General features: G+C 38.9%; 1 protein-coding gene across 3 annotated transcripts; it reads left to right on the top strand.

Moving 5' to 3' along the window:
- Positions 1–4,292: 4,292 nt before the first annotated feature.
- Positions 4,293–22,644, top strand: Plk4 (polo like kinase 4). 3 transcript variants are annotated; one of them, XM_059265176.1, is made up of 16 exons: positions 4,293–4,527; positions 5,266–5,361; positions 6,088–6,183; positions 6,259–6,373; positions 9,530–10,445; positions 11,451–11,551; positions 14,013–14,374; positions 15,525–15,629; positions 15,901–16,003; positions 16,537–16,686; positions 17,180–17,313; positions 17,395–17,486; positions 18,061–18,184; positions 18,786–18,914; positions 20,759–20,865; positions 22,057–22,644. In XM_059265176.1, the coding sequence occupies exons 1-16, from the start codon at positions 4,498–4,500 to the stop codon at positions 22,157–22,159; spliced, it is 2,763 nt and encodes a 920-aa protein (XP_059121159.1). In that variant the 5' UTR covers positions 4,293–4,497; the 3' UTR covers positions 22,160–22,644. The 3 variants fall into 3 exon arrangements, with proteins under 3 accessions (XP_059121159.1, XP_059121157.1, XP_059121160.1); XM_059265174.1 differs by lacking the exon at positions 4,293–4,527 and adding an exon at positions 4,996–5,138; XM_059265177.1 differs by lacking the exons at positions 4,293–4,527; positions 22,057–22,644 and adding exons at positions 4,996–5,138; positions 21,307–21,896.
- The last annotated feature ends 283 nt before the right edge of the window (positions 22,645–22,927 follow it).

The following is a 22,927-nucleotide window of genomic DNA, read 5'->3' as shown; positions in this document are numbered from 1 at the left end:
TGACTTTGGTTCACAAATATATCCACAAAATGTTTGCATATGGAATGATAAAAGCATATAAAATATTTCCTATGTATGTAAATTGCATCTTCATACTAGGGAACAAATAACAATTGATAATAAATGCAGTTCATGTTTGGATGTCAGTCCACATTGTCAAGAACTCATGTAATAAATACATGTTCTACCTGCTCCTTGAACCATGAGTTTTACACACCAGAGGTTTAATTTTCAAGTGTTGAACTCTACTCATTACATTACATGAAACATTGAGGACAAGTCACCAAATTATTTTAAAGAAATTTGCATAGCAATGAGAGTTTTTGAGTAACCTGGCAAGATTTGCAAACTTTCAGACACTTAATTCTAAAATCTTATATGGTAGTTTGTGAATGTTAGATGTGTTGATGGAAAGAAAGCTTTGGAAGTTCTCAGTAGGTTGAGAACTTCTTCCCCAGTCCTCTGTTTATGACTTGCTGCTCCTGGAGCTGTCGAGGTGGCTCAACCCATAAAAGCACTTGGTACGTAAGCCTGAGGATCTGAATCTATTTCCTAGATCCCATGATGGAAGGAGTGATACCAACTATACAAAGTTGTCCTGACTATGGCATGTGTGTGCGCGCACAGTACAATATAATAATAATAATAATAATAAAAACTGCTGCTCCTGGGGTTGGGGAGATGTAAAATGCAAGTACAAGCATGTGGATCTGGAGCACCCACTTAAAATAAAAAAAAAAAAAACTGGGGTTAGTAGTGGTACTTGCCACTAACCAAGGAAATGGAAACAGACCCCTGGGGCTTGATGACCAATCTAATCCAGCTATTTGGTGAGGTGCAGGTTTAGTGAGATACCACAGCTCAAAAAATAAGATGAAGCCATGTGTGCTCGTATACATCTTTAATCCCAGTTGGGATGCAGGGGAAGGAGGATCTCTGTAGCTCAAGGCCAGCCTGATCTACAAAGCCAGTTCCAGGCACAAAAATAATTGCTGTGCCTGATAAAAATGTATGCATTGTTAATCTTCTGGGGGTGGTCAGATAGTCTCTAAAAAATTAATCCTCAATCTGAAAAAAAACATTTATACCATGTACATTAAATTTCCCAATGAAATACACATATTCTAAAGATGGGTGAATTATAAGCATTTATTCATTTCAGCTGCTCATAAGTTGAAAATTTGAAAGGGTTTCTTTTAAAAAAAAAAACTCCACCTATGTAATATAAAAGAGAACATTTTTAGAGATAAGGAAGAACTGTCAGATTACATGTATATCTTTTATAATTTACACTCAAAATTTCCCCCTTTGGAAATTTTGCCCACAAATCTCACAGGCAGCATGATGTCAGCATCCCAGCACTCTTTCCACAGTGATGCTTTTGGCCACCTGTTTACTCACTGCCAATAAAGCAGGATAAACATGAAATGATTTTCTTAGTGACTGGAGAAGACAAGAATGACATTAAGAATAGGAGGTAACTTAAAACAAATTTTACTAAATGTATAAAAGCAGCAAAGAAAACAAACACAGAAATCAAACAACATAAACAATCTGGGAGCCAGATGGGGTACTTATTTTGGTTATCTCAGCACTAGGTAAGCAGACAGAGGCCAGCCTGATCCACATACCCATACCAAGCTAGTCAGGGCTACAGAGACCTTGTATCCAAGTAAGCAAATAAAAACCTAACTACCACTAACTAAGAGGTGTCAGACATTTGACAGTGTGAAGACTGTTTGTGGCTTTCAGACCCCAAAATGATGTAATAGAAGAAGAGTTATGCTAAGAAAATACCTACCAAATGTGTTGATGTAAATATTTTGTGCCCCGTACATGAATAGTACAAATGAAATATTTAGACGTCAATGGTACGCTTTGCTTATAGATAATTCCCCAGAACAGCTCTGACACAGCAGGCTCAGAGTAGAGAGTAATGCAGTGAGGGTGAGGCCCACAGCATCAGTGATAATGGAAGGCACTAAACACATAAAGAGAACAAAAAGTGACTGGATATAATAGACATATCAATAGTCATGGACTTTTGAATGAACTCAGACAAACTTTAAATACACATGGAATATTTAAAAAAACAGTAAGGCCACAAGGTAAAGCCCAGGAATACCAAAGCCTGTCATACAGAATTTAGACAACAGTCTAATTCACCTATGAAGCCAGATATGGTGGCATACACCTAAAATCCCAGCACTTGAAAGAGGATCTGGATTCAAGGCCAGCCTGAGGTACATAGCAAGACTCTGTCAAAAAATTGCCGATTAAGACATTACAAAAGAAATTCTATATGCTCATGTGCTTGAAACTAAAATTCTAGAACATTAAATCTTGTTGAAAATAAGAGAATGTTTCTATAAATGTAAATATTCTTTAAACTAAAACTGAGCCCATTAAATTCCAGGTATTTTTTGATGTGTAGTTATCACTGGGTATATGCAAAGTACAGGTTAACTATAAAGTATCTCTTTTCACACAAAAGTGCAAGCTCCAAATGGCAGGCATATTTATCTTTGTTTTCAAGCAACTCTGAGGATATCTGGCACTTAGTGAGATCAATAGGTTTTTGTTTTTTATATTTGTAAAGTATGTGACCAAGGGTTTGTGTACGTGAGTGTGATGCCTACAGAAGCCAGAAGATGGCATCAGAGACCCTGGACCTGGAGTTAACAGGTGAGCTGATAGCCATGAATGCTGATAACCAAATGTGATCCTCTCCAAGAACAGCAAGTTCTCAATCACTGCTTCAAAAATCTAGCCCCACAGATTTTCACAGTAACTGAAAAGTTCTGGCCAAGTACTTGTGAAATAATGCTTAGCTTGCAGGGTAACAATGTGTTCATCTAGAAAAAAAAATGTGGAGACTGGCCTAAATTTGGTTATTTCAAGGATATTACAAAGACAAAAAAGGCCCCTAATGAGGGCCTCACTTATAGTGTCCACTGCATCTTGCTCCTATTCCTGACTATAAATTGCCCTTTGAGACCCGGGGTCCCCTAAGATGATGTTTGTTGGTTACCAGAAAGCCGCCGTTTTTGGTTTGCTGGCTTCCCAAATGAATCTTTTTCCATGCCTCACTACTTGTCCTGGAGTCATTGGTATTTGGGAAAAGCAATCTAGACCTGGCTGACTAACAGTATTAGGATTTCTATTGAAAGAAGATACAACACAGGCAGACTGAGAGATAACACACTACTTGGGGCCTTCAGAAAACAAGTCTTACTTTTGATCTTCTTATAGCTGACTTAACATCTCAGGACAATTAGACTAAAAAAGCAAACCCCTGACTGTACACTTACTGATTTGTAATTATCTCTTTTTCTGCTTGTAAAGATCCTTACAACTACTCGTTCTTCAGAACACTTTTCAAGGAAACTTGTGTTAATTCCCTAGTTTAAGTCACTCACTCACATAGGGCTCAGAATAAAGTTTTGTGAGACAGGTAGCCCAGGGTAGCCCAGAACATATGAAAGACTCCAGGGCTGGCCCCAAACTGAGGGCAACACTACCTTAGTCTGCCAAATGCTGTAATTTCGGGAATGAGTCGCTATGCCCAGCTTTTAATACTGGGGGGGTGGTGGGGGGTGGTGAGAGTGCTACTGGGAGAGGAGGGACTGGAACCCCCGGGGCTTGGGCGTGCTAAGCAAGCATTTTACCACTCAATTACATTACATCCCCAGCCCTTATTTTACTTTAAACGGCACTTTTGCCTATGCAGTTCATTTTCTTAAATCACCAAACACATTAATAGTTGTAAAGGAAATACCCCAACGGTGTACATGGAGGGTGTTCTAAGGAAGGCAATGCCGAGACAGGGTTTCTGTGTGTAGCCCTGGCTGTTCTGGAACTCGCTTTGTAGATGAGGCTGGCCTCGAAATCAAGAGATCCGCTTGTCTCGGCCTCCCAAATGCTGGGATTAAAGGTGTGCACCACCACTGCCCGGCTGGACTTTTCCCCAGTTCTCTTTACGTAAGTCTAAAAACCTTTTTAAAAGATTTGCTAGGGAAAGCCAAGGCTCGGCGCGTGCTAGGAAGGCCCTCTACTATTGCGCTCTGCCCCTGGCTCTGAAACTGAGTCGAGACATAACCTGCCAGTTCCAAACGTTCATGGTTAATCGGCGTTTTGGTCAGTGTCACACTGATCACTTTCCCTCAAACTATTATCCACTTCCGGCCTAGAGCGCCACCGCCCGGAATCCCCTCCTGCGCATGCGCGTCACTCATCTCAGAAGCGGCGAGCGTGCTGACGTCACCGCCAGACTGGCTCGTTCAGAGATCGGCGGGAATTTTTCAAAATGGGAGTACGGAGGCGCCGCCCAGGCCTCAGGAGGTACCGGGGGTACCTTTCGGTGGCGTTGGCGGCGTCGCCAGCGGCGGCGGCATAGAGAGTGCAGCCCGATGGGCGCCAAGACCCGCTGGCTGCTCGGAGCGCTGCCTCGGAGGGACTGCGAGACGGCCGAGTCCCGGGCGCCAGCGGCCCGGGAACATGGCGGCGTGCATCGGGGAGAGGATCGAGGTGAGGCGGGCAGACGCGGAGCTGAGGGAAAGTCTGGGTGAAGCACGCGCTGGTCTTCGGGGACCGACTGAGCGAGGCGAGCGCAGTGCTGGAGAGAAAAGATCCGGATAAGGCTCGGGACAGACACCGGTGAAGCGAGGCGGGCGGGCGCGGGCTCAAGGACGCCCTGGTTAAGGCGCTCACCGGTGCTCAGTGACCACTTCGGTGAGGCTGGGGTGCTGCGGGCGAACCGAGGAGAGGCAGGAGGGCGCTGTGGTGGGGACGGATTGCGGAGAGACGGGCGGAGTGACCCGCCCCTCGCCCCTCCCCCCTCCCGTGGGGCGCCTGGTACCCAGCAGGTGTATCTCCAGCTGTGGGCCCCGCCTGGTCCCCGTCCCTTGGTGTCGGGTCCCCACTCCCGCCTCCAAAGCCGCGCTCGGGGAGCTGCTCCGCCTGCCCCTCCCCGGGGACGGCGGTTACCGTGGCGGGAGCGGCGGCGGGAGCCGGGTGGTCGGGAGGAGGGAGCCGAGCTAACCAGCTCATTAGAGGGCTCAGTCTGGATCCCGGCTGGAGCTCAGGAAGTCCCGCGGAGCATCAAGATGCCTTCCACCCCAGACACCTGCATCATCAAGGTCTGATGGCTGCTTGAACCTTGTCATATTTCCTCTCTGGCCCATTTTACCAGATTTATTCCAGTTACCCAACTTTCTTGCTTTCTAGTTCTGCAAGTCATCACATAAAATCTTTAATTTTTTACAGGACTTTAAGGTTGGAAATCTACTCGGTAAAGGATCATTTGCTGGAGTCTACAGAGCTGAGTCCATTCACACCGGTTTGGAAGTTGCAATCAAAATGGTAAGAATGTATTAGTGACCCTTTCTCCAGTATTTTGCAAGAGACTAGAGAGGCATGCTATTTAAAATGTCACAGTCTTTATCAACTAGAGGCTGTGCACACTTCCACCCTACCGTGTGTGTGTGTGTGTGTGTGTGTGTGTGTGTGTGTGTGTGAGAGAGAGAGAGAGAGAGAGAGAGAGAGAGATACATTAGCCAAAAGACAGTGTTGCTATGTGCAGCAGCTGAACTTGGGGACATTTAAGAGACCCTGTAGCCTTGCTTAAGTGAAGGTTTTATACTTTACTAGTGTTCAGGAGACTAGTACATTTTGTTACTATGAATACTTAAGGTAATGGGAAGAAATCAGGACAATTTATTTATAATAATGTACTTATATGTGGCTATAATAATCCAAACTACCATTATTGTCGAGCATGGGAGTGCATGCCTATAATCTCAGCTCTGAGGAGTTGGAAAAAGGAAGATCGAAAGTCCACTCTCTGTTACAACATAAATACACTGGACAAACTGAGAATTCATTCTGCTAGGTGCAAGGGTGGAACATAGATAAGAGTAAGTTGACTTCAAAGACATATAAAAAGATTTCAGACAATTTTAGATTGATGTTGGGACTTCTGTCTGGGTTTAGGGCTATAGTTTGGTGGTAGAGTACTTTCCTCTAGCATGCTCAAGGCCCTGGGTTCAAACCACAAAATCAAATAAATCTGGCCTCTCTTATTTTTAGATAGATAAGAAAGCCATGTACAAAGCTGGAATGGTACAGAGAGTCCAGAATGAGGTGAAAATACATTGCCAGTTGAAACACCCTTCTGTTTTGGAGGTAAGATACAGGTGTATACAAGCAGTTAAGAAAGCTGGATGTTTGTGTAATTGACTGCACCCTTTTCTGTTTTAGCTTTATAATTACTTTGAAGATAACAATTATGTATATCTGGTGTTAGAAATGTGCCATAATGGAGAAATGAACAGGTATCTAAAGAACCGAATGAAACCTTTCTCAGAAAGTGAAGGTAGGTGTCTTTTTTTGGGTTGGGGTATAGAGTTTTTCTCTTTTTTCTGTTTATACTTGGCTTTTGAAGGTGTTGTTTTGAAAATGTGCTATATTGTAATATTTAGTAAAAAAATTTGTTTTGTGTTTTTGAGATAGGGTCTCTCTACTGTGTAGCTCTTGCTGTCCTGGAACTCAATATATAGACCAGACTGATCTTGAAATGACAAGGAGACTCCTATCTTTGCCCTCCCAAGCGTTGGGATTAAAGATGTTTGCCACTACACCTAGCTTAGTTTATCTATCTATCTATCTATCTATCTAGATTTTTTTTTTTTTGGTCAGAGCTAAGGACTGAACCCAGGGCCTTGTACTTGCTAGGCAAGCACTCTACCATTGAGCTAAATCCCCAACATTAAATGATTATTATTTTGTTTTTGTTTTTTCGAGACGTGGGATTTTCCCTGCATGTATGTCTGTGCACCACATGTGTGCCTGGTGCCCAGGGAATGCAGAAGATGTTGTATCCTCTGGAATTTGATCATGAGCCACCATGTGGGTGTTGGGAATCCAGGTCCTCTGGAAGATCAGCCAGGACTCTTAAGCACTGAGCAGTCCTTTCAGCCTCAGCAATATTTTTTTAAGCTGTGTGTATGAGTGTGCACCTGTGTATGGGTATGTGCATGTAGTGCAGGTAGGTGCCCATGCCCATGGAGGGTTAACATGGATGCTAGGAATAGAACTTGGGTCCTCTGTAAGAGCAGTATGCACTTTTAACAGCTGAGCCATCTCTCCAGCCACAAAGAAAACTATTTCAATTATTATTTTATTAAATTGTGTCCCCTCAAAAGCTGGTATTTATAAATCACATATTGCAGTAGTAGAGAAAGAAGTTTGTTGGCCTTCTGTTCTCCAAAACACATTTTAAATTAAATCATTGGTAACAATTTATTATAAATCCTTTCAAATCTGGAAAACTATATATAATGTGTTTGATGACTAAAGTTTCCAAATAAACATTGAGAGCATTGTGCCAGAACTCCTTTAACTTACTGCTCAACTTCTAAAAGCATGGAGTGGTTGAGACTCCCCATATAATATATTCTCACAGTGAATACTTAAATGAACATAGTGACAAAGCTTTTCCATACCTAGTGTTTTTCTGTGACATACAAAATGAATTTCATCCCCCCCCATTTTCTCAAATCAGATAAGGTCCGTATGTTGTCAAACTACTGATCTTTTTTCCAAGCTATAACTGATACTGATCCTGCAGATAGAGCTAAGGAATAAGGCTGCTGATAGGCTTTTTTGCTTTTGTTTTTAGTATTTGTTATTCATTTGTGTGTCAGAGATCAATCTTGGGAGTTGGCTCTCTCTCCTTGTGTCATGTGGATTCCAGATACAAAACTCAGTTCATCAAACTTGGTTGCAAGCAGCTTTATGTGCTGAACCATCACACTGGCTTAATGGAGCTTTTATACATTTTAATCTCCTGGAAATAGTTGTTAACATAAACTGAAGTGTTGATAAGCTTTCTCTCAAATTCCATTGATAAAAGTTTATTCTGAGGAAATAATATAAATGGGAGAGGGTCCATATACTTAGATGGTAGTTTCTGTATTTTTCAGACTACTTTGTAATTGTCAATAAAGGATTTATTGAGTAAGACGATATTTATAAGGGAAAAAAAGCATCTGTTAGCCTGAATTAAACTTAAAAATTCACATGCAACCAAAGATATATCTCCCTCCCACCAACAAAGTTTAAGACAAAGAAGGAAAGAAAATACCTGCAAACTGTATGACTAATAAGGTTGGGGCTATAATTCAGTGGTAGCATGTTTATTTGATCTGCATGAACAAGGCCCTAGGTTCCTTGTTTTCTACTGACAAACTTGTGTGTGTGCAGTATGTATAACAAAAATTCATGTTGAAAAATGAAAAATATGCCTAAAGGGAAAGGGTAATCATAAGAAACTAGAGGGTATGAGCAAACTATTCACAGAGGAGAAAGCTCAAATAACCAATAAACATGAAAAGATACATGGAGTCAACAATAGTAGTCATGAGGGTGCTAACCAAAATAATGAAAGACCATTTTCACACACTGAATTGAGACTGTTTGATGTTAATAGTGTGTATGAAAATACAGCCTTTTAAAGGCTAACTTGCCAAGGCATGAAACTAATCAATTTTCATATCTCTGAATATATATATCACACTGCAGAGAAACTCACATAACATACACAAAAAGTATGCATGCACAAGAATGTTTATTCCTATATTATTTGTAACCTTGAAACATCAGAAATTACACATATGTTCAACGGCAATTAGGTAAAATAAAGATATATGATATTATTAGAGAAATAACTTTAAGATATACAGTAAAGAAGGAAAGTTAATGAAACTACTCTCATACCATTTTTTGATATCTTGAAAGCATTTATTATAATGTGTCTGTAGCTTTAAATATATGCAAGCATGCAGGAAAGTATTAAGAACTATATTAAGCTGGGCGGTGGTGGTGCACTCCTTTAATCCCAGCACTCCGAAGACAGAGCCAGGCAAATCTTTGTGAGTTCAAGTCCAGCCTGGTCTACAAAGTAAGATCCAGGACAGGCTCCAAAGATACACAAAGAAACTGTCTGGAAAAAAACAAAGAAAAAGGAAAGAAAAAAGAAAGAAAGAAATATATTAAATGTTTACAATGGAGGCTGTGTAAAGTTCTTGCCATGCAAGTGTGAGAACTGGGGTTTGGTCCCCAGCACCCATGTAAATGCTTGGGTAGGTGTGGCAGCCTCTTTATCATACTTGGCACTTAGGAACTAAAAATAAGATTTTTTCCTAGCAGCTGATATCTATGAACTATTTGTACAATTTTAAATAATTTTCTTAATTTTGTGGATATCTGGTCATACCCTAGTTACTCTAATCACTTTGAGCTGGTATAAAATTTGGCTTCCCTTAGCTCATAAGTTGGAAAAAGCAAAGATTAAAATGAGTGCCTAGTTAGCATTATATCACTAGAGTGATGTTTTTTGTTGGTCAATCTAAGCTGCAGGCTAGGATTTTAATGTAATACTCTGGTATGTGAACTAGGTTTTATCATGTATTCTAAACATTGGAATTTCCAGAACTTTTGAATTACATTTTCTTTTTTTCCATCTTCACAGCTAGGCAATTTATGCACCAGATCATCACAGGAATGTTGTATCTTCATTCTCATGGCATATTACACCGGGACCTCACACTCTCTAACATATTACTTACACGTAATATGAACATAAAAATTGCTGACTTTGGACTAGCAACACAATTGAAAATGCCACATGAAAAGCATTACACACTCTGTGGAACTCCTAATTACATTTCACCAGAAATTGCAACTCGAAGTGCACATGGACTTGAATCTGATATTTGGTCATTGGGCTGTATGTTTTATACATTACTTATTGGAAGACCACCTTTTGACACTGATACAGTCAAGAACACATTGAATAAAGTAGTTTTGGCAGATTATGAAATGCCAACCTTTTTGTCACGAGAGGCCCAGGACCTTATCCACCAGTTACTTCGTAGGAATCCTGCAGATCGGTTAAGTCTGTCTTCTGTATTGGACCATCCTTTTATGTCACGAAATCCTTCAACAAAAAATAAAGACTTAGGGACTGTAGAGGACTCCATGGATAGTGGGCATGCCACAATTTCCACAACAATTACAGCGTCTTCCAGTACCAGTTTGAGTGGTAGCTTACTTGACAGAAGAAGACTTTTGATTGGTCAGTCACTTCCAAATAAAATTACTGTATTTCCAAAAAATAAGAATTTAAGTGACTTTTCTTCAGGAGATGGAAGCAATTTTTGTACACAATGGGGAAACCCAGACCAAGAAACTAATAATAGGGGACGGGGAAGAGTAATTGAAGATGCAGAAGAAAGGCCGCATTCTCGATACCTTCGCAGAGCTCATTCCTCTGATAGATCCAGCACTTCTAATCAGTCTCGAGCAAAAACATACTCAATAGAACGATGTCATTCAGTAGAAATGCTTTCAAAGCCCAGAAGATCCCTGGATGAAAATGAAGAGAGGTATTTACCCACACACAGCAATATCAATTTTTTTTAACTTCCTTAAAGACAAAACAGCCAATAGTTGTAAGTCTTTTGAAAGACATGATGATGACCCAGCAGTGCAAGGATAATTCTTTCAAAAGCATTTTGATAAACATTGTATTAGCACAGATACAAACCCACATCTAAACAAGGTGGGGTTATAAAGTGCCTAGGTGTTTCCCTTACAGAGATAGAATTACAATTTTGAGCCAGGCATGGTGGCATGTGTCTATACTCCTAGAACTTGGGAGGCACAGGCAGAAAGATCATGCAGCTGAACCCAATCTGTGACAGCAAGTTCTAGGCTAGTCTTTGTTTCAAAGCAAAAAAGGCTTTTTTGCTATTAATGTTGATTAAAGTCCCTTAAGTTCATATAGGCTGGTTAGATGTAGTTTAGTGGGAGAACAGTGGCTTAACATAGTGCCCACAAGTCAGTCCTCAGCACTGCAAAAAAAAAAAAAAAAAAGTGTATGTGTTCATAAGTGTGTTTAAATTTGTAGACATATTATTTGGAGCAGATCTCTAGCACAGCATAGCATTTATTGAACAAGTTTGATCCCTGAAGGACTTACAGTAGCTGCATGTAGAGGGAAGCTGAGGCTGAATGAGGAATAGCTGTGGTACTGACTGCTTCTGATACGAGCACTGATTTTAGTGCCCAATTGGGAATTTTGTGTGTGATCTTTTAATGTTTGAATTATAAACTTCTAAGAGGATAGCAGACATATAGTGCTATTGCATTTTGGTATAGGAGTTTTAGAGATGATTATAGAAATACTGTTTTCTGAGATTATTCTAAAATTTCAGGTATTTAAATCTCTTCTAGGGTTTCTGCCTTCAAGTGTTCAGGGACTAGGAATTCTGTCATAGAACACATACATATTCAGTGTGTGTGTGTGTGTATGTATGTACCCCTAGATTCTGTTCCTAATTCCTCTTTCCCCAATAATTGCTTTATGGGATTTTTTTTTTCCTCTGTAGTTCCAGTCATCATTGTCTAGGAAAACCTCCTTTTCCATTTGCAGACCAGCCGCCTCAGATGGAAATGGTACAGCAGTGGTTTGGGAATCTGCAAATGAATGGTGAGTTTTTAATGGAGTATTTAATTAAAATTTACTGACCTGGAACCTGCCAAACATTGCACTTTTCTGCTAATATTCAAGAATACAGTTCCAGTAAATTTCAATAAAACATTCTAATAATAAACTTAATATTTTTGAATATTTAAGCTATCTACTCTCCTTAATATTGAATGTATATGATTAGTTTAAGTTTACATTACAAATATGAAGGAGAAAGCTATTTATACATGAGCAAATTGTACACAACTCAGTTTGCACTGCAGCTCTGTGATTAAGTAGAACAAGGATTCTCAAGTAGTCCTGGCTCAGGCTGGACCTTGAAGCCTGTTCTGGTGATGCCTGTGTCAAAAACTGTTGTTATCACTGCCCATGAAGTAATCAAAGGATGCCTGACTTGTGAGAAGCCAGTGTGAGGATTTTAGTTTGCCCATAGTTCCTCAGACTAAAATACACAGCTACTGAAACCCAAACATTTAAGCAGCTGGCCCTAGGTCATTATCAAGAATGTGGAGATTAAGTGTCCCCCATTAATGAACAACACGCACAGAAGGTGGGTGGGAAGAGAATTAAAAGGCAGCATCTGGAGGAGGAAGATCATCTTTCACCATTGTGTTGTGTGGAGTGTGAGATAGGAGCTCTCATTAGCGGAGTTGTTAGGCCCTGTCAAAGAGGAATATTTTCCTTTTCGAGAGAGATGTATGATTTTCAGAAGTCTAAAGGAAATTAATCTGACCATATATACTTACTGGTTGGTCTGTTTTTTAAACTACAAAACTACCTTGTATATTAGTTTTGCAGTCTTGTACTTATTCACAGGTTATTTTTATTTGGTAATATGGATTTTTCTGAGATGGAGAAATAAGCTTTATATAAATAATATAGTCATTCTGCTCCAATTTGTTCTGCTCCAATTTTAAAGTATTTTACTTGATAGAAAATATTTTTCCTTATAATGCGAATACAAGGAAAGAAGCTTTACAAAGTAAAATGGTGATGAAAATTCTGAGAGTTTAATACTGAAAAACTAGAGTTCTATGTAATTGATCATTTAAGGCCTTAAAAAAAATAGGGACCATGACTTCAAGACCAGCTAGGCTGCATAAGTGAGACCCTGTCTCAAAAAAAAAAAAAAGAAAGAAAGAAAGAAAGAAAAGAAAAGAAAGAAGATAATTAGAGTTTTATGTAATTAAATTATTTATTTAAGGCCCTTTTAAAAATGTGAACCTGAAGGGCTGGAGAGATGGCTCAGTGGTTAAGAACACTTGATGTTCTTCCCAGAAGATCCAAGTTCAGTTCCCAGTGCCCACAGCAGGTGCCTCACAACCACTTGTAACTCTAGTTCCAAGAGATCTGATAGTCGGACACTGTGTGTCCACAGTGCACAGATAAACACAAAGGTACACATACAGGAACAATTTTTTAAAGGTAAACTCTGAAACCATATGGAATATGAATGTATAGAATTCAATAAGAGCTTTTAAATATATAGGTACAAATACATTTGTATTGTAATATTAATTATTAGGGATACTGTAGGTAGTCAGTGTTTTGCTTTTAGCTGCATATTTTCTAAGTAGAAATGTGATAAATAATCTTTATAGTAAAGAAAATTTATGTATTTTTTCTTCTGTAGACTGAGAATTCTTATCAGAATTCCTTCTGATGAACGTTGACTTGCTTTAGAATGAGTAACTTGGTTTTGCTTTGATTGAAAAATTAATTTCCCCAGGCAGTGGTGGCACTCACCTTTAATCTCAGCACTCAAGAAGCTGAGGCAGGCAGATCTCTGAGTTCAAGGACAGCCTGGGCTACACAGAGAAACCCTGTTTTGAAAAACCAAAAAAAAAAAAAAGGGAAAGAAAGAGAACTTGATTTTATATTAGTCCATTTTCATAGCCATAAGAATACTAAAAGTGTTTCTTCTACCGGGCTTTAAATGTTCCTTTAACCATTTTTTGGTCCTTATTTATTAAAGAGCTCGTTTTTTTTAATAGCTAATTTTTTTTTAAATCTTCATATTTTTAAGATATATAATAATGTTAATAGTAATAGGAAAACAGTAAATAGTAAAATAGTTACAGTGGAACTAATTAGCATATCTGTCATATCAGTGTAATTACACATTTCCCCCTTTGGCAAAGAACAGCTACAATTTACTGATTTAAAGAGACTTCTCAATATAATACACAAATGTTTATAACTGGCTTTTTCTATTGTTTAAAAAGTGCTAGAGTCAAGGTGTGGTGTAGTCTGCCTTTAATCCTAGCACCTGGGAGGACAAGGTAGGCCCATCTGTTGAGTTTGAGGTCAGCCTGGTCTACATAGTAAGTTACAGGACAATCAGGGATACATAGAAAGACCCTGTCTTCAAACATGCCCCTCCCCCCCAAAAAACCCCTGCTATTATAATTAACATATTATGCTACATTTTACTAAACTTCTTTTTTAATGTATGTTTTAGCTCATTTAGGAGAAACTAATGAACACAGCACCGCTAGCCCAAACAGAGATTTCCAGAGCTGTCCAGATTCATGGGATGTGTTAAGAAATGCTTGGACTGATACAAGAGCCAGCAAGAATGTTGATACTTCTGGCAACATTCATCCTGTAAAGCAGCTGAGTACAACAAAGTATATGACTGCACATCATAGTAAGCCTGAGGTCACGCACCAAGAACTGGGCTTACATCCTCGTTCTGAACAAAGCAAGAATAGGAGTGTGGAGTCAACGCTGGGTCACCAGAAACCTACCTTACGAAGCATTACATCTCCTTTGATTGCTCACAGATTAAAACCAATCAGACAAAAAACCAAAAAGGCTGTGGTATGTCGATTATTTTTTTCTAAGTTACTACTTGACATTTTCCTTGGAATACAATTCTTAAGTGTGATCTTTTTAGTTTTCTATGATATTTTTGAAATTTGAGGTAATATAAACTTAACACTCGAGAAAAATTTAGTATTCATGGAAAAATAGCATTTGCTTCCCTCTGGATTAGATAGGTAGTATTGGGTTTTGTTGTGTATGCTGAAGACAGTTTCCAGTAGGTAATCCAGGCCGGCTTTGGGCTTGCAATCCTTCTGCCTCTTCCTCATGAATGCTGTGATTGCAGGTGTGTACCACCATCCTGGTGCCCTCTAGCTTTTGAGAATGGCAAGTTGATTCTGATAAGTTTGTAACTTTTAAGTTACTGATGTTTTTTAGTATATTTATTTTGAATTTTGTGTTTCTCTTACATGTATGTATGAGTACTACATGCTTGCCTGGTGCCCAGGGAGGCCAGAAAAGGGCATTATGTTCCTTGGCATTGGGGTTACAGTCAGTTATGAGCCACCATGTAGATTCTTGGACATGAACCGAGGTCCTCTGCAAGAGCAACAAGTGCTCTTAACCACTGGACTACCTCTCCAGCCCTTAATTATTTATATTTAAAAGACAGTTAAATGAAAAGATTTTTCAAATTTTACTGGCTACATGTTATGTTAAATACTTTATTTATACCTACAGTGTGATTTTCTACATTTCGTTTTAAATCAAGAATAAGTTAGAAAATATAACCTTAAAAAAGACAACTAAAATTAAAGCAATATGCATTTGTTTCGAATTCAATGAGCATGTGTGAAGATGGAATAATTTCTTTGTGGTTCCATCTTGATCCTGTTTGTTCTGTTTCCCATGTCACCCAGTCTTGTTTTTGTTTGGCCCCCATTGTCTTCAGGGTCCTTGTTCCCCACCCTACCTTCTGCTTGCTTTTTGCTCATTGGTTAGAATTTCATACTTAATTACACATTCTCACCTTTATACCTTCTGGCTCACAACTGCACCCAGGTACATCTCTGTTCTTCTAGACTGCCAAAGTGAAGCAGCAGTTGGATTTTGCTATTTCTGCTATGGTTGAGTACTTTTCCTTCTTAAGTATTATGTGCCAAAAGTGTTCTTAAAAAACAATTTATCAATTTTTCTGTTTCTCTAGGTGAGCATCCTTGATTCAGAGGAGGTGTGTGTGGAGCTTCTGAAAGAGTGTGCATCTGAAGGATATGTGAAAGAGGTTCTTCAGATATCTAGTGACGGGACTATGGTAGTGTACTAATTTTATTCACTTGGCAATTTTAGGTGTGACTTTAAACATTTGGCATTGAGTTCTTTTCACAAAGTGGTATTTAATCTGTTTCATTGGAATTCACAAACTGAAAAATTAAAATAATTGTAACTAGTAATAAAATTTTAGGTTAGAATACTGTGTTATTTTAAAAAACTGTTTTTCTAAATTAATGTTTAACATAGAACCTTGTATACTTTTAGGTAACAGGTTACAATTAGAAGTTTTATTTATTTACTTTTTTAATCAGATCACTGTTTATTATCCAAATGATGGAAGAGGCGTTCCTCTTGCTGATAGACCACCCTTGCCTACTGACAACATCAATAGGTACAGCTTTGACAATTTACCAGGTATGTACATTTTCAGGAGATGCACTGAGAAGAAAGATTTATATATACATAAATCCTGTATGTAACTCTACCTTGGCTTCAGTCTGGCTGCTGGTCATGTTCATGTACTTAGTGTCTGGGAAGCTATGTATCTTACTACTCCACCGTCTACTGTTCATATGTTACACTGCCACGGACCTCTTATGTGAAAACCAGCTCTGAAGTGTTAGTAACATCAGAACTATAGCCTGTGCTCCTGTTTAGTTATTGGCCTATCTAGAATCATCAAAAATTTCAACGTGAAGTATCTAATTTTTAACTTTGAAATTACTACAGTAATATATATATATAAATAGTTTATAATTGTTGGTAACTGACTATCTCCTGCATAAGCTCCTAGAAGCTATGATTTGGAGAAATGACTAATGAATAACACATCTTGGTTGAGGTAATTTTCAAAAACAAGGCTGTCTAACCTTACCAGGAATTAGAATGCAGATACAACTGTATGTTTAGTTTTCTTTCTTAATATTGAGTATATTTTTCTTCTTTAGAAAAATACTGGCGGAAATATCAGTATGCTTCCAGATTTATTCAGCTCGTAAGGTCTAAAACTCCCAAAATCACTTATTTTACAAGATATGCTAAATGTATTTTGATGGAGAATTCTCCTGGTGCTGATTTCGAGGTTTGGTTTTATGATGGTGAGTATACTACATGTGATCCAGTTTTTTCCTGTACACCCAGCAGTTCATCTGTAATATATGAGATGTAGTCCTTTCTCTGCTTAGCTCTGTATCAGTTCATGGCATAAACTACATGAAAAACAATATCCATATCTTACTTGAAACCCAAATGGACGGGTTTAACAGACAGTCTCTTTGAGCCTTCTCTGGAGTTGATTTGTCTTGAACTGTCTCCCTCCATGAAGGGTTCTCATGTACACATCACAGCACATGATTACAGCTGTCCCTGCCATTCTGTATGAGCGCCATGCCTTTGTGTAGTCAGATTAGACACATGCTGGAAAGGGAAAACGCTGCCTTACGTTTGTGGGATACTTGGAGTGCCGTTTTATAAATGATCAATAGATGAATGTAAATAACTTTCTGACAGCCATGTGCTACTATAATAATGAATTAAATACAGGCATTGTAAAAGAACTGATAAAAGAATGGTTTTCTGTTTAATTTTCAGGAGCCAAAATACACAAAACAGAAGATTTAATTCACATGATTGAAAAAACGGGTAAATCTTACACTTTAAAAAATGAAAGTGAAGTTTCTACCTGGAAAGAGGAAATAAAGATATATGTGGACCATGCTAATGAGGTATGTACCTGTTTTCATCCAGTTAACAGTCACATGGTGCAGCAGTGAACTGTTGACAAGAGCCAGTCATTTCTGTACTAGGGTCACCGTGTATGCTTGGCACTGGAATCCGTAATCTCAGAGGAGGAAAAGAGAAGCAGGAGCTCTTCGTTCTTCCCAATAATTGTAGGAAGGTAAAAGCTTACAATTCCTAACCATGCTAAAATGTTCAAGACACAACTTGGTCATTTCATTGTAAATGATGTCTAGGGTTGCACCATGGTGACACACTCCATAATCCTGGCAACTACAAAGTCGAGGCAGGAGGAATTGGAGGCCAGTGTACCTCAAAACAGCTCCAGGGGACAGAGAGATGGCTCACTGGGGGAAAAAGTGCTTGCCATGCACGCTTAGCACCCTAAGCTCGATCCTGAAACCTCTGTAAAACTGAAGAAAAGAACTTACTCCAGAGGTCATTCTTTGACCTCCAGACACACTCTGGGGCTTATATGTGCCTAAATACGCACACCATTTACACAGACAGACATAATAAATAAAATTGAAACTTAAAAACTTAACTAGCCAGGTGTGGTGGTGCACACTTTTAATTTAGGCACTGGAGTAGCAGAGACAAGTGATCTCTGAGTTCAAGGCCAGCCAGGTCAACATAGTGGAACTCTTTGTCAAACGCACACTAAATAAATTTTTAGTTCTCTGTATATTGAAAAGCTTTAGGGAACTATGTTGAGACATCTCTCTTTGCTTCAGAAAACCTGGTAATACTAGTTCACCTAAAGCCTTATCACCACCTCCTGTGGACCCAAGCTACTCAAAGGGAGAGCAAGCATCACCAAGCAGATTGAGCATGAATAGCGTGTCATTCCCAACACAGGTACCAGTACTCAGTCCTTCTGTAAGTAAATATGTATCACATGCAGTGAGTGCCTGGTGAAGATGTGGGTTGGGGGGTACAGCTCAGTTATAGAATATATGCTTAACATGTATCCATACCTTAGATCCCAGCACCACCCAGAAAAAAAAGAATCACCTACTCTTGGCCTCACTGAGCTATTTTGCCGTATGTCTCCTTGAATAAGCCAGTGGTCCTTGCACATGCAGTCAGCTGCCTCATGGCTCACGGTTAAGTAATTAGATTTCCTCAGTGAACTGTCATACCTGTCATACCAGGAAAGACTGTATATAAATGTACAAGAATGCAGTGCATAAGAAACTAGTGTGTATATGTGTTCACACGTATGTACATTCTCTAACTTTAGCTATTAAAAATAAGGGAAAGAAATTTACTAAAATGAAAACAAGTCATGATTTGCCTGCCTTTGCTTTATTTTTACTTTTAATGTGTGGTTGGTGTTTTAATTTTAGAGTTTGTGTTTTGAGAAAATTCTGTTTAAAATCCTAAAGGAATCTTCCTTTTACTGAAGCTGGCCTATGAATGTGCTAAGGAAGATCTTCCTCTCCCTTACTGTTTGTAGACGGCTGCAGCTGAAGGACTTGGCCACACAGCCACTGCCACAGGAACAAGTTTCTCTTCTTCGAGTCTTCCTAAATCAGCGCAGCTTTTGAAGTCAGTTTTTGTGAAAAATGTTGGTTGGGCTACACAGGTGAGACATTTCTGAGAAAGATAATTTCCTTGCTGTGGACATCTTGATTTTTTTTTTCATTGACTAAACTATTACCCAGTAATAAAAATTATTTTAACAATATTTTCCAGGAAGTTTTTTTTAAATATTTTTGCATTGGTTATATTCCTAAAAGTTTGGCTTTTTTAATTGGTATATATCAGAAAGCTTCTGATGTTGATAGCAGGTTGCCTACAGTGTGGATGATGTTATGATAAGGGTTGTGTGGAGTAGAGAATGATGTCGAGGACATGTGAAATAGCAGAAACAAAATCAACATTGAATTCAAATTTACAAAATTACAAAATTTTATGTCAGTGTATATACCTTTACATTGTGTATGTTATCAGGAGGTGTGAAGTGTGTGGAAATTTTGGAGTGTGACGCATGTATTTTTACTTAACAATTAAGTAAAAATTCACTCTAGTACTGCATGGGGCTTGTTGACATTTGTTGACGACCACATACATTCTCTAGTTTGTCCCTTAAAGTAATCTGGTAAAGCTAGTTGCCCTTTTAAAGACAGTAAAATTATAGTTTTTTTGTTTTGTTTTTCGAGACAGGGTTTCTTTGTGTCATAGTCCTGGCTATCCTGGAACTTGCTTCATAGACCAGATTGGCCTCGAACTCACAGAGATCTACCTCCCCAGTGCTGGGATTAAAGGCTAAAATTACAGTTTTTTTGTTTTGTTTTGTTTTGTTTTATGGTAGATTGATTTGTGTAGTCCTGTAGTGTGTAACTGAAGTCTGGTGTAAATACAGGACTGTTTGAGTCAGGTGGCCATGTTTCTCACCTATATAAACCACATGCCTTTCCATTTGCAGTAGCACAAGGACAAGTCAGGGGCTAAGATAACCCAGGGAGCTTTTGTCACTTCTTCAGTCCTGTCTTGGGGGGGAAAAAAACTACTTCAATAACCCAGTGGACATTTGTGAGAAACCAAATTTATTGAGAGTCATTTTAATATTATGATGCTTTTGCCACTAGAGCAATGATCTGAAGAGGAAAAAGAAAATATTTTCAGTGCTAAGATCAATACAAACCGAAATTGTAGTTATTGAAGACAGTTGTTTTTAAAGCTGCATCTGGTCTGGTTGTATTCGCACATGCCTAGAATCCTGGTATGTAGGTGGCAGAAGCAAGAGTGAAATTGATGCCAGTCTGGGCTGTGTAATGAGACTCTGTCTTAAAAATGAAATGTGGAGCTAGAGAGATGGCTCCATGATCAAGAGCACTTGCTACTCCTGCAGAGGACCCAAGTTTTATTTCCACATGGTAGCTCACAACTGTCTGTAACTCCAGTCCTAGGGGATCTGATGCTCTCTTCTGGCCTCTTCAAGTTCAGTGACCAAGTTGCACAGAGACATAACATGAAGAAAAAACACCCATAGACATGAAAATAAAATAAGTATGATGTATGCCTTTAGTCCCAGAACTTTTAAGGCAGAGGCAGGTACATCTCTGTGAGTTCAAGGCCAGCTAGTGCTATATGCTGAGACTATTTCAAAAGTGGAGGTGTGTGGGGGGGAGGAGCTAAAACACTAAATGAATGAATAAAACAAACAGTATAGAACACTTTTAAGCGAGCCCTTAAAAACTGCAAGTTGTGCTGGAAAATGGTGATGCACGCCTTTAATCCCAGCACTCAGGAGGCAGAGGCAGGTGGATCTCTTATGAGTTTGAGGCCAGCCTGGTCTGCAGAGCGAGTTCCAGGACAGCCAGAGCTACAAGAAAATCCCTGTTTCGAAACCACCCCCCTACCCCACCCAAAGAAAAACTCCAGTTGTGTCTTCTGTGTAGTCATTTTCCGTGCTTGCTTTTCTAGCTAACTAACGGAGCTGTGTGGGTTCAGTTTAATGATGGGTCACAGCTGGTTGTCCAAGCAGGAGTGTCTTCCATCAGTTACACGTCACCAGATGGTCAGACAACTAGGTAAGTTCGTAAAGCACTGGGTGGGATTCAGTGCTTGCTTTCATTTTGCTTTCTCTGTACTTTGAAATAAGTGATTTGATAAGCTTAGTGTTTTGACGGTTTTTATTTACACTGTTCATAATCAACTCAAGTGGTAGGATTTCTTTGAATTTCATTGAATAACCCTATTCAATGACCTAACTAGGTTGACTCTTTTCAGAATGAACTTAATTATTTACTTAAAAGAATACAGAGGGGCCAGGTGTGGTGGTGCATACCTTTAATTTCACCACTTGGGAGGCAGAGGCAGGTGGATCTCTTGTGAGTTCAAAGCCAGCCAGATCTATATAAAGACTTCCAGGCTGCCAGGAGCTACTCAGTGAGACTCTGTCTCAAAAAACAAACAGAAAAAGGACACAGGGCTGGAGAGATGGCTCGGTTGCTTAAGTACTTGCTTTGCAGGCAGGAGGACTTTAGTTCAGAGCCCTAGCACCCAGGAACAAGGCAAGGCAGTGTGCACTGGGGAACTGAGGACAAGAGGATCCTTGGCTCACTGCTACCCAATCTAGTCACATAGGTAAGCTTCAGTTTCAGAGAGAAACCTGTCTGGAAGCGATTGAGGAAGACATCTAACATTGACCTCAGGCTGGATGGAGTGGTGCACAGACCGTTAGCAGGAGTTGGAGATCATCCTTGGCTACCTAGCAACCTACCTGGGTTATATGACACCCTCAGAAAAAAGTCTAAATTAACTAAACTTGGTTATTTTTCCCAAGTAAAAGTTACATCCCATCTTTTGAAAGACTGTTTAAAAACTTGTTTTTTTATGGTAGGTATTGAACCTCGGGCCTTATGAATGCTTTGTAAGCCTTCTAACTGAACTGTACCACCCAGCATTGACAGACATTTTTTAAGGCAAACCACTAGTCCTCACAATATATAAATGCTGTTGCTGAGTATTCAACTAATCACAGATCAAATATTTATAAAAAAAAAAATACTATGCTTGTACTGAATATATACACCTATCAAACAAAACAAGTGTTCTGTTTTTGAAAGGAACAAATTGGGTGCACTTCAGTTGATTTTGGAATCCTAGTAAGTGTATTGTTTTCTTGAGATACCTCTTTTCATTAAAGGATAACTGAGAAATGTGCTTTTGAGTATTCTCTTAAAGTCCAAGTAATGAAGTTGTTTTTCTGCTTCATTTAGGTACGGAGAAAATGAAAAATTACCAGAATGCATCAAACAGAAATTACAGTGTCTTTCTTCCATCCTTCTGATGTTTTCTAATCCAACTCCTAGTTTTCATTAACTAAAGTCCTTTCAGATGTCTATATTTAATAAATGACTTTTTGGTTGGCTTTCAAGTAAAGTGAGATTTTTTTTAATTTACTATAACTTCAGAAAGCCTTTCTACGAGACAATTTTAATATATCATAAAAAATATATGCTAAGAAAACAAAATAGAATAAAATTTTCATTACCAGATATAGTGGTCATAAAATAAACTAGGACATCTGATTTTGTTCCAAGTACATAATCCCTCAAACTTTTCTGTGCTCATGTGTCTATTTAACTAAGTTGTGTGTGGTGTGTTTTTTTTGCTGTTTTCTGTACTAATAAGACATTGAGAATCATGGACAAAACATGCTATAGTTTTGAAGTTTTCAATATGTAAATAATGTACATATAAGCAATATGTAAACATGTATATTTTATATTTATTTTTATAGCACTTGTGTCTGATAAAATATTTCTGCAAATACATTTTATAAAATAAACACATTAGTAAGTTTATTTTTATTTGGTTAAATACTTCTTTTAAAATAGGTTATTATAAATTCATTTTAAAATTTTGTTTGCTGTTTAGGATGACCCTCCACCCCCTTTTTTTTTTTTTTTTTGAGACTGGGCTTTTATTGGTTTAACCCACAGGCTGTCTTTTTCCATCTTCTCTGCTAGGAGTTCTGCATTGCCCCAGGAGAGAAGAGGGTACTGGACAGACAAACGCGGAACCTGAGGGGGCTTGGGGGCAATAAGGGGACTGTGGCTGTTAGGCACTCAAAGAAAACATCCATCT

The sequence above is a fragment of the Peromyscus eremicus genome, chromosome 6 (assembly GCF_949786415.1).
Source record: "Peromyscus eremicus chromosome 6, PerEre_H2_v1, whole genome shotgun sequence".
In the NCBI taxonomy this organism is placed as follows: domain Eukaryota; kingdom Metazoa; phylum Chordata; class Mammalia; order Rodentia; family Cricetidae; genus Peromyscus; species Peromyscus eremicus.
This window is presented reverse-complemented; position numbering and strand designations above follow the sequence as displayed.